Consider the following 12,285-nt stretch of genomic DNA (forward strand, 5'->3'; position numbering starts at 1 on the left):
TTAGAGTGCTGGGCCTGGAGTTGGGAAAACTCATCCTCCTGAGTTCTGATACTGTGCTAGGTAAAAAGAGAGATGTTTGGATTTAATGACAGTGCTTCCTCAAACCAAGGTCTGCTCTCAGCATAGTTCTGTTAGGAACCAAGGAAGGAAATTTAAAATTTTGTAGTCAGAGCAAAAAAGTTGACTCAATTTCGAATGTAGGTGTTATCTCAGAAGCAGGCCCTGAATTGACCAAAAATTGGACTTGGCTGCAATGAAGCAAACCCAGAGAGCAATGACCCTTTGTGAGAATCTAGGTTGTGTGGGCAGGGCTTCTTGTTTGCAGAAAGCAGTAGCATAAAACCCAGCCTATTTTGGAACAGTTCACAGTGCAAGGACGAGGCAACGAGTCAGTCTGGCCTCCCTGTCTTCTCTTTCTCAACACTATGGGGAAAGACCGGTTGCCTCATCTAGGCCTTGTCCTGTTGCTTCTCGCCTTGGTCACTGGAATCAATGGAGAACCGTAAGTTTTCTGAGAAAATCTACTTATTTACAAAGAAAAGATCCAGCCTGGAAGGGAACCAGCAAGTCACCCCCCCAGCCCTAGCCCCACCTTCAGCTTTTCCTTTTTTGCTAATAGGCCTGCACTCCAAATCTCTTCTTTGCTTTTTAGCTTTTCATTTGTATTTGCTTCTCTGGCCCTCCTGTTTATCTCTTTTCTTCCTTTTTGATTATCTATTCTTCTCACTTTTTTGAAATTATTTCCTTTTACCAAGGCCAAACTTAGACATAGGAAAAATATCTGGGGAGGGGCTTAAGGTGACTTAAAAGAGTCGGGAAAGCTCACTGCCTCCCAAATACCTCCACACTAGCCTGTCATTCTGTCTTTAGAAATTCATTCCTTTGGACTTAAGATATTGCCCCTCCAATTGCCCCCTCAGACACATATATACATACATGTATTTTGGCAAAAATTCCTTCCCCAAGGGGTTATGTAGTAAATCATGATCAATTCTTAATACCTAATAGGAAATTGCCTTTTGACAATTCCTGAGATTGAGGAAACAAGGAAATGGGAATTTTGATAGGGGTAGATTGGCAACGATATTTTGAGGGGTATTGTCTACTTCCCTGGGAGTGTAAGTCTTGGGTGGGGTAGTGTAGCTGGCAACATAAGGGGACTGGGTAGCTAGACTAGGAAGGGGAAGGTGGCAGGGCAATTAAGATACCATTTGTTGGCCAGTTTCCCGGGGCCTCCAGCCATAGTTAATTCTTGTCACTTCCCACCTTAGCCCTTTCATTCTACTTTTTCCTCTTGTCCAGGCTCCAAAGGAATATAGCCATATTCCTTTCTCCCAGCTGCAGCTATCATTTATAGTCTACCCATTTTTTCCTACATTGAGGACAAATGCAGATTAAGATGCAGCTTTATCTTTCTAAGCAACAGAAGTCCTTTTGAGAGTTCTTCACAAGTGGGACAAAAATTAGAAAAGAGCAAATGTGTGAAAAGTTGCAAAGTTATGTGGCACCATGAAAGTATTACAATATTAAGAATCCCTGCTATTCATCGGAATACTCATGGAGGTAACTTCTTCTATTAACTCTTGTCTTCCATCTTGTCTTGAAAGGCAATCACTGATACCTGAGCCTGGTTCTTCAGCTCCTCCCTCACCTGTCCTTTCCCTATATTCTCCTCCACACCCCCAGCTTCTGTAAGGGGGAAATAATGATGACTATTTAGGTACCCAAAGAACTCCAGGCCTGGTCCCTCACTATCACCAAGTAAGGTTGTTATCAGAATCCCCATTCAATGGAGTGCAGTCCCACATGGGTTTGAGATGCCTGTGAAGACAGGAAGAAGGCACTAAATTATTTTTAAGATGTTAATAGCTATCACTTACATAGAGCTTTAAGGTTTATGATGCAGTTTATATGTATTATTTCACCAGATCTTCATAATAACCCTGTCATAAAATCAGAAAGTATCCGAGGCAAGATTCAAAATCAGGAGTTCATGACTAGTCTAGCGACTTATTCCCTACACCACCTACCTGCCAATTTAAACATGGTGCTTTTAATTCGTCACCTAGTTAGACCATTACATCTAACCTATTTTTGACTTTGAGCAAAAGGATAATAGCATTTTTACCTCCTTCATCTTTTCACACATTAGCCGTCTTGAAAGCCTCTCTCTTAACCTTTGAAAACAATTATTCCCCTTGCCAATGAACAATGAAGAAGGATCGACAATCATTGCTTTTAGCCTCAAGGCCTCAAGGCCACATGTGGCCCTCTAGGTTCTCAACTGTGGTCCTTTGACTGAGTCCAAGTTTTATGGAACAAATCCTTTTATTAAGAGGATTTGCTTTGTGAAGTGTGGATTCAGTCAGAGGGCCACACTTGAGGACCTAGAGGGCCAGGTTCCCCACTCCTGCTCTAGTCCCAACTTAGCCATAGGGCAGCTATGTAACCTAACCCTCAATTTTCTTATCTGTAAAATGGGACAAATAATTATCACATTATTATGAGGAAAGCACTTTTTAAACCTTAAAGTGCTATATGAGTTTAAGTTGTTATTACCCTGTGATCTCATATATACTATGACCCTGGCAAAACAGAGAGTAGCCTGGGGCACCATGTTTGTGGGCAGATGCCCAAAATGATGTAAAGAATTTTTGTATCATACTAGTGCAAATGATCACATCATGAAGAATATCAGCAACACTGGGGCTATACATACTTTGTTTTATGCGATAGATATATATGCCTGAGAAAGTTGTATGTGATTTGAATTTTTAAACCAAATAAAATTTTACATGCTTCATTAACTGGCATCTGAACAGTCCTTTCACTGTGTTGCTGCATTCATCCCTTATGACATTCCTGTGAGGTAAGTGTTATAGATATTAACAGTCCTATTTTTCTGACAAAGAAATTGGCACTGAGAGAGATTTTGATTTTCCGAGTGTCACGCAATGAGTATAGTGTTGGGATTTGAACTTAAATCTTTCTGACTCCTACTCAAGCATACTCTCAAGTTAGATAACTATTTTCCTGGTTGGTAAGCTATGTAAAGTTAAAAAAAAAACCACTTAATTGATTTTTGTGTGCATATAAATGTAGGTGTTAATTCTGATGTTTCCTTAAAGTGAGGTCTGTCTGTGAAATATCAATACCCCTGAAGCCTACTTTGCTTAGGATGTTATTCTCCTGACTGAGAATGATGGAGAAGGAAAGCAATTCCTTGTAGGATTTCATAGCTATCAGTTCAACTCTTCAGAGCAGACATCCTTCATAACTGTTGGTGGTAGCAGCACACAGTTGTGCTGGTAGCACAGAGCAGGCAATGACCGGTTGAACTTTTTCTCTTTCTAGTCAGTACATGGTGTTAGTTCCTTCCCTGCTTCATACTGAGATCACCGAGAAAGTGTGTCTCTTTCTGAGCCACTTGAATGAAACAGTGAATGCAAGTGCTACCTTGGAGTTCAACAGGCTTAATGGCAGTACTGTATTAAATCATCATGTGAATGACAAACAGGCATTCCTCTGCCTGCCCTTCACTGTGAGTACCCGTCATCCCATCCTGTCTGATTTACTACAGTGCCCTGGGGTTGGTGTCTGTAATGAATAGGGACTAGTCCTTCTGGAGGGGGCAGGGGACAATCTTGTTTTCTTTTCACAGGGAATGCCTTGGAAGAATGGATAGAACTGTGTTTTTAACTAAGAAGTGGGGCGGGGAAAAGAAACACCTGGCGAGAACTCCAACTTCATTCGTAATTACTGATAGTTGACACTGAGTATCTGTCACTGATCTCCGGGAAAGGTCCCATGAATCAGAAAGTTAGCACTTGTTAACATTTAGGAAGGGCTCCTCAAAATAAGATGCGGTCATTTTGCCTAGCAATTTCAAATTTAAGAACACGGTTTGCTAGCACCTGGTGTGAAAGACACACGTGGCATACATATCTGTATTATCTTGGACTCTTGACTTCTACGTGTTGACACAGGTAAAAATTGGGGTCTGAATGAACCCAGAGAGAAACATCAGAAATACTGTTCTCTCCGTCCTTGATGTACAGATACATTCTGCAGCTGCTCCCTATTGGCTGAAGGATGCTTGCACAAGATAAACATTTTTTTATGAGGTTCCAGAGTCCCTGATGGTCACTGGAGAGTGAGCATGAAGGAATGTCTAAGTTGCTTCTACCACTGTGGAAGCATTGCTTTGCCTTTGCCCCATTAGTGGCTTATCCTGGCTATCCTGAGTCTAGTTTAGAGATGGCATACTGATAAAATTTTAATATATGCCATTTACTGCATTTACATTTTGCCTCAATCCTCATTCTTTTTGGGTAAATCACTCTCTCACATCTCTTGCCTCAGGACCCATAGATTTTGATGCACAATATGCAATCACACCAGGTTTATATCATACATAGAACAAAATGAAAAAAAATAGGCAAAATAACTCTTCCACTAAAACAAGAGACAGTCACAACTGACTGCACCTCCCTGTCATACTTGCTTTTCTCTCTCTCTCTCTGACTTTGACTGCAGATGAGAAAAGTTTCTGAACACTTAAACCCATGTCTCATACAAAGTAATGGAAAGGAATGACTTTCACTCCATCTCAGTCTCAGGGATAAAGAAATGCAGGAAGGAATACAACTTCCCCTTCTGGCTCTCTAAGCTTGAGAGTGGGACTTTTTTTAGTCATTGGTAGTTTTTACAAACTCTGGGTGACACTGCCTGTGATGTCCACTCCTCCATGTTCTTGGCATTACTTGACTGATAGCAACCAGAAATCCAAATGGGAAGAAACTGTTCTAGACCCAGATGATGTCTCTAATCCTGTCATGTGCCTCTGACTCCAGCCCCTCTTCTGTTGTAAAGTGATTGATCATTGAAATTCCAGAGTGGCAATCTCATTTCCAGTGGGGGGAAGTCTCCCCCAGAATTTGCTCTGCCACGTTTCCCCTACACACTCTGTGAATCCTTTCTCTGGCTCTGTGTGTACATGAGGTATTCTTTATATAGGCACCTAAACAGGCAAGGTTCTCTCAGACTACACCAGGAATCGGAATCTTGAAATCATTATATGTATCCATTAAGGGGGAGAGATAGAGAGAGAGAGAGAGAGAGAGAGAGAGAGAGAGGGAGAGGGAGAGAGAGATAGAGATAGAGATAGGAGGTGATAATATAGTAATGTAGTGTATAATATACCAAAAAGCTCAGTGCGTTTGGAGTCAAAAGACATGGGCTTTGACTCCTGGTTCTGCTACTTATTACCTATATGACCTTGGAGATTTCATTTAAGCCTCCTGGATTTCATTTCCTTCATCGGTACAAATGAAGGGGTTATAGCACATTATCTATAAGGTCCTTTCCACCTTTAATCCATGATTTTATGTTTAAATGCACACACACACAAACACACACACACACCTCTACAAAGTTCCTATTCCAACAACTTATCATGATAGGAAGGTGACTAGATTCTTGAAGGCTCTTTCAGCAGAACAAAATTTCTGAAAGGTTTCACCATGCTGCCAAGACTTTATCTTAGCAATAGAAAATGTGTTTTCTGAAGGCCAATCTAATTACAGAGATGCTCATCATGAGTGAGCTAGTCCTACTATGGGATGACTTATTTGACTATCGCACTTCAGTCACCAAGCATTTATTAAGTGTTTACTGTGAATGGTGTGTCTTGTTTGAGGAGTAGCAAGGAAGCCATCTCATCAGATCACAGAGTATATGTAAGAAGGCTGGAAAAGAAGGAGAGGGTGAGGTTATAAAAGGCTCTAAAAGGCAAAAAGGATTTTCAATCTAATCCTGGAGGTAATAGGGAACCACTGGAATTTACAGAATGGGGGAAGGAGTGACATGGTCAGAGCTGCACTTTAAGAAGATCAGTTACAAAGCAGAGTGTAGGATGGATTTCAGAGAGGAGAAACTTGAGGCAGGGGAAACAACCAGCAGGCTATTGTAATATTATCCTAAGCTTAAGGGGATGAGGACCTGTGCCAAGGTGGTAGCAGTAGCAGAGGAGAGAACCCAGGTAACAAAGAAAACTACAAAATGGTCTGCAGGGGCAGCCCTCTTCCACTCCTTTAGTGGAGAATAGTGAAAAAGGGGTCAGAGAGGACTAAGAATTATAGTTTTTAGAATATCTATTAATACTAATTTAACTATTAATCCTGATTTGGTGAGATCCTTGTCCAATGACAAATGAATCCAAATACCATTGGAAGAACTGAATCATATATAAACATTTCTGCTATAATCGAAATAGAAGATGGGGAAGTTTCAGAGAAATAGGAGGATAGCTCACAGGTTCTTTTTGGAAGGACAAAGAAAGTAGTTGAAAGAGTTAGTTATATCATGCGCTCTATCATTTCATGGAACATTTTCTTATCTCCCCTTAAAGTGCTCATAAAGAGCATAAGAAAAAAGTCCAAGTGGAAAGAACAAAGCATCCCAAACTAAACACTATGTAATTATAGTGACCAAGCTTGGTCCCAAAGAACTGTGAACTTGTATAATCACTCTGGAAAGCATTTTAAAATTATGCTTAAAAAGTGACTAGAATATTAATGCTGACTCAGAGATCTCACTTGGGATAGGTATATACCCCAAGGAATTAGAAAATAGAAAGTAAGATCTCATATATGACAAAATATTTACAACAACACTTTTTATGGTAACAAAGAAACTGGGAACAAAGTAGGTAGTTGCCCTGCAGATAGCTAAACAAATAGTGGTCCATGAATGTAATGAAATATTCTGTATCATAAAAAATGACGAATATAAAGAATATGAAGTATGGGAACAAGGGCTGTCTACTATATATGTATGTGTATTGTATGTATATATATATATATACACACATATACCCACATGTATGTGTGTGGGGGTTTTTGTGTGCATATACATACATACATACATACATACATATGATACAGTTAATGGATGGCATAGATAGATATGATCTGGGATCTAGTCCAACGTTGCAGAAAGTAGGAAAAGGGCCATCCTTATCTTAGCAGCAGCCTAGTCAGTGGGAGTAGGAAGGAACAGGCAGGATCTAAGAACTGCTAGTCCTGGCAATCTCTCCTATCTCCAAGAGGACTAGAATTTTATCTCTCTGTAGCCCTTCAGATATCTCTAGTCTTGGGATATGATATGGTTGGAATGAAAGCCATTTATTTCCTTGATTGCTCTTAAAAAGAAGGATAACCCTTATCTTTCTTCAGCCAACTTGCTTCCTTCCCACCAAATGCTGGTCACGGGAAAGATCATCATGAATAGCAAATGTCCAGTTGACCCATTTATCCAAACCAAACTACAAGTGGAAATTGCAGATCATCATGAATAGCAAATATCTAGTTGACCCATTTATCCAAACCAAACCACAAGTGGAAATTGCAGATGTTCTACTGATTAGAATAGACCAAAGAATACACAGCAGCAAGGGAGATCTTGGGCTGGGAAGATAGCACAATAAACCAATGAGAGAGGGAATGATCTCATTAAGGGAGTGGGTGTGAGGGATACACTCTCAGCAGTCTCCATGGGTGCAAGCTCTAAAAATGGAGAGACCTAATGGGTGCTGGCGTCTTCACATGTGTAAGCAAATGCTCAAAGGTGGGAAAACACTAGATGTTTGGGGATGACTATCAGCCCAGTTTCCTGAATATGGTCTTCAGGGGTGGCAGCGGAAGAAAGTCAATAGGTCAATTAATAAACATTTATTAAGAGTGACAAAAGGTTGGATGGTAACAAAATTAAACACCATATTATGGATTACAAGCTAAGAGTATTGGACTTTATTTGGTAGACAATGGAGAGACACAGAGTAAAGAAGTAAAGAAGCAAGACAGGTATATACAGAAGAAAGGTATATGGTGAATTAAATCTTATTACTCTCAGCACAATTGGTAAAAAGGGAAAAAAATACTCCATGCCCTTACCAATCTCTAGTGAGACCAAGAGAGAAGGTAAGTTTATATTGAAGGATGAGGTCTCCAGAGTGAATGAGCAGTGTAAGTTATGAAAAACATTTGTATTTCCCAGATCCCAAGATTATCAACACTCTCGGAGGTGGCGTTCTTCACTGTGCAGGTGAAGGGTCTAACACACACATTCAGTAAACGGAAGACAGTGCTGGTGAAGAACTCAGAGAGTCTGGTCTTTGTCCAAACAGACAAGCCTATCTACAAGCCAGAACAAAAAGGTATGAAGGTTGTGAGGGTCAAGGGCACCTCCAAGAAAGGGGGAGCCTCATCCCCATTTTTTTCCTAGTGAAAATGGCAGGTTTTCTTTGCCTCTTGGGCTCCTAGGTCACTGTCTAAGGTGACTAATATAGGGATTTTGGGCCTCATAGTTGGTATTTCTTTGTTTCAGTTCAGTTTCGTATTGTCTCTGTGGATGGAAATTTTCACCCCCTAAATGAGACGGTGAGTTACCCTAACAGCCATGTAAAATTATTATGGGACCATAAAGGTGAGGGGCATGCCTCTGGGGAGCCTGAGAATAACAGCAGTGACTTCCAGCCTCATCTCAGGATAAGATTTCCAATATGAAGCATTATCAAGGGAAAAGAGGAAGAGGAAATTCCTTTCCTTATTAACCATCTGCTCTATAAATAGCCCTCTAGTAACCTCCATGGGAAACAAAGGAAGTGGTGTGATACAGGGGTAACAGTGTTGGATGTGGAATCAAAAGACCCGAGGTTAAGTCCTAGCTTCACCATTGTGTGATTTGGGACAAGGCATTTCATTTCCCTGTGCCTTGGTTTCCTCATCCATAAAATGAGATGACCACTAAAGTCCCTTCTGGCTCTAAATCTATGATCCTGATAAGTGGTTTTAGACCTTGCCAAACTTAGAATTTACTAAGTCTACAATGAATCACCTTTCTTTTGTTCGCCCTTATCTATTATCTTTTTCTCCCAGAACCAGAGAGAGTAATTGGTTTGGCTCATCAAATTTCCTTCTGATAGTTAAAGTAGTATGCAAGGTAAATAAATCCTCTTGATGGGAGAGTGAATATTGGATAAAGTCAGAAGGTGTCTTTCCTGTTCATCTCCCTCATAGGAGGAGTTAAGGATATTGTCATTCTTTAGAATCAGTGATAGAGGTCTTCAGGAATCTATTTCCCAGCTTGTAAAAGGGCATAGTTTGGTGATGACTTTGACAAGAGGATTATAATCACTAACTTAGTGTTAGGAAATCTCAAATCCTAAATGAATGAGAATGCATAGGTATGTATAAACACGTCATCTTTGTCATCATCATAGCTAACATTTTTATGGTCCCTACCATGTGCCAGGTAGGCACATGGTAGGTTTTTTTGAGGATCAATTGAGCTAAATGCTTTGTTTAGCTTTACAAATATTATCTCAATTGATCCTCAAAAAACCCTGAGAAGATTGGTACTATTATTATCCCCATTTTACAGTTGAAGAAATTGAGGCAAACAGAGGTTAAGTGACTTGCCCAAGGTCACACAACTAGTAAGTGTCTGAGGTCACATTTGAACTTAGGTCTTCCTGACTCCAGGCCCAGTCTCAGTGCACTATGGCACCATCTGGTTGCCCTATAAGCATCTGTATGTTTGCATACATACACATAATAATAGTTTTGAGAAGCTTCTACCCAGAATGCAGTCTACTGCAGATATAACCACGTAAAGTTGTTTGTAGATTTGTCTGAATTTTCTGTCCTAAGAAACAATTTTTGACTCATGTTTTTAATTTTTTTTCCCTTCTAGTTTCCACTGGTGTACGTTGAGGTAAGTAGAAAGAAGCATTTCAAACCTGGGGGAATCAGTAAATACAGGGCCCCTCCCATGACATCTCAGATATAGGAGCTAGTATGAGAAACCTTCATCCTAAACTTCTTCCTATTCCCAGAGCTTCAATATATTGCAGCCCATTGCTTCCTTTCCCACCTTAAAAGAAAGCAGTGCTAAAGACCCTTCAAAAAGTCATAGGGGTCCTCACATTTCTACTCCTTCTCCTATAGCTTTTCTGTTCCTTTGGAAACCGTTCTAATCTTTTCTTCTTATAGGACCCCCAAAACAATCGTATCATGCAGTGGCAGAACCTCCAGCTGGAGGGAGGTCTCAAGCAGCTCTCCTTCGACCTCTCATCAGAACCCCTCCTTGGCTCTTACAGGGTGGTTGTACAGAAGGAATTAGGAAGAAAGAATGAACACTCCTTTAAGGTGGATGAATTTGGTATGGACCCAGGACTGGAGGGGAGGACGTTTTGAACTTGGTTCTAGGATTTTAGGTCATTTAGATTTTTACCATTTTCCACAGGCTAGGGTGGGCTGGGAGGCAAATTCACTGTATTTCATTCCAGTCAGGATCATCACTAGGGTATGAACTGATGTTGTGTGAAAATGGTGTGAAAATTCCATAGCAAAAGATTCATTCAAGACCCATTTATTAAGCACTTACTATGTATAGAGTACTGTGCTAGGAAAGATACATAAATAATTAATGCATGATCCCTATTTTGAAGGAGCTTATAAACCGTAGCCTTGGGTTCCCCTTACCCTTCATCTACTTTCTCTGATCCTGCTTGCCTTCTGCTGAAAACCACTGGAGGAAACTGCACAACTGTGCTGACTGGGTCTATGACAAATTTATGCTATCCAATGGCAATGGCGCCTTCACTTCTGCCCTTCAATCTTTTGATTCTTTCTTACTCAACTCTGTGTTATGCTCCCTACAGCAGCTGTTCTCAACTTTCTCTTCTCTCCTCAAACCCCCCTCCTTTCCTTCTCATAAGGAGCCTCATATCTCCATGAAAAACTTGGAACCCTCAAGTCCAAGCTCCCTCTCCTCCTCAATTTCACATTTCAAACCAACTCAATGGTGCCATGTATTCTCTCTTCTTTTGCTCTAGACCTGGAGGAAGAGATGATATTTCTTAACCACTCCTCTACTTGAAACCCACTTCATTCTCTGTGAACTTACAAATTCTCCCCCTATTAGTAGAATTATTTCATTTCCTGCTAGAGCTGTTAGGATCTGTCCAGGACATTTCATTAGTTAGATCTCTGAGGGCCCAAGTTGATATCTGTGAATAAATCAGACCCTTTGGGACATCCAGTTTCTGTTTGAAGACTATTAAGATGTTATCTCGGGCACTCTTGTAGAGAGGTTCAAACAAAATGTTAGATTGTCATGCTTTCCATATTTTCCCAACAGTACTGCCCAAGTTTGAGGTGCAGGTCAAGGTGCCAGATAAAATCACTATCTTGGATGAAGAATTTACAGTGTTGGTCTGTGGGCGGTGAGTAGGTCGTATTTTCTTCTCTAGGTTGAACCTAAGTAAAAGGAAATTCTCTCTAACAGAATGGAAAATTTTGCATGGTTTCTCTTAATACCAGAACAAGTTGCTAATGGGTATAAGCCATCCACTGTCCTGTAGAGCTTTTTCCTGCCACTTCTCCATCTCTTGCCTCACTAGAAGTTGAATGCCTTCCTACTTCAAAGCTGAGGGGTGATCTTGACAGTGACAGCCACAAGCATTCTACTGGTAGCAGAGATCATAGATAGAATTTATAAATTGTTTCTTTTGAAGTACCAAGGTCATAACAAAACCCCTTCTCTAGTTCTGTCTCAGTAATGGCCAGGGAATTCTCTGACCTGCTATAGATATGATGATCTTTAAAGAGAGAAGCCAGAGAGAAATCAGAGCAAGGAACTAGGATCCTATAGTTAGGTATCAGGGAGATATAAATAGAAAAGGGCTTGGGGAGAGTTAACACCCTGAAAATAGAATGAATATCACTAAAAGCAAGCCAAAGAAAAAATAGGGAAGAATTCAAAGAAAACAGAGATGGAGGGACTGCGAAAGCAGGGATGGAGGGAAAGACTGGGTTTCAGAAGGTTCATTGAGATATATTTCTTTTTTTTTTTAAGCAGTTGGGGTTAAGTGACTTGCCCAGGGTCACACAACTAGTAAGTGTCAAGTATCTGATCTGAGGCTGGATTTGAACTCAGGTCCTCCTGAATCCAGGGAGGGTACTCTATCCACTGAGCCACCTAGCTGCCCCAGATTTATTTCTTTAATTAAAAAAAGAAATCATTCATTATGATTTTAACTGTTGATAAGAGCAAAACAAATTCATATTTATTACTAATTAAAATATTTTAAATGACCTTTAATGTAGTTACCTATAACAACTTATTAGCTCTATCTTTTTTCCATCGTCTTTGTCCATTTACCCTTATATATGTGCATATGTGTAGTATTCTTTCTTATATAGAGATCAGAGATTTATTCTG

General features: G+C 40.3%; 1 protein-coding gene across 1 annotated transcript in view; it reads left to right on the forward strand.

The window, feature by feature from the left end:
• Positions 1-362: 362 nt before the first annotated feature.
• A2M (alpha-2-macroglobulin) overlaps positions 363-12,285 on the forward strand; it is a 72,205-nt gene continuing 60,282 nt past the window's right edge. The window contains exons 1-7 of the mRNA XM_027838546.1: positions 363-502; positions 3,355-3,541; positions 8,056-8,215; positions 8,386-8,438; positions 9,754-9,774; positions 10,053-10,221; positions 11,203-11,287. Coding sequence (XP_027694347.1) covers positions 426-502; positions 3,355-3,541; positions 8,056-8,215; positions 8,386-8,438; positions 9,754-9,774; positions 10,053-10,221; positions 11,203-11,287 — 752 coding nt within the window. The 5' untranslated portion in view covers positions 363-425. The remainder of the gene's footprint in view (positions 503-3,354; positions 3,542-8,055; positions 8,216-8,385; positions 8,439-9,753; positions 9,775-10,052; positions 10,222-11,202; positions 11,288-12,285) is intronic.

Source organism: Vombatus ursinus, unplaced genomic scaffold, assembly GCF_900497805.2.
Source record: "Vombatus ursinus unplaced genomic scaffold, bare-nosed wombat genome assembly UNPS02014830.1, whole genome shotgun sequence".
NCBI classification, from domain to species: Eukaryota; Metazoa; Chordata; class Mammalia; order Diprotodontia; family Vombatidae; genus Vombatus; species Vombatus ursinus.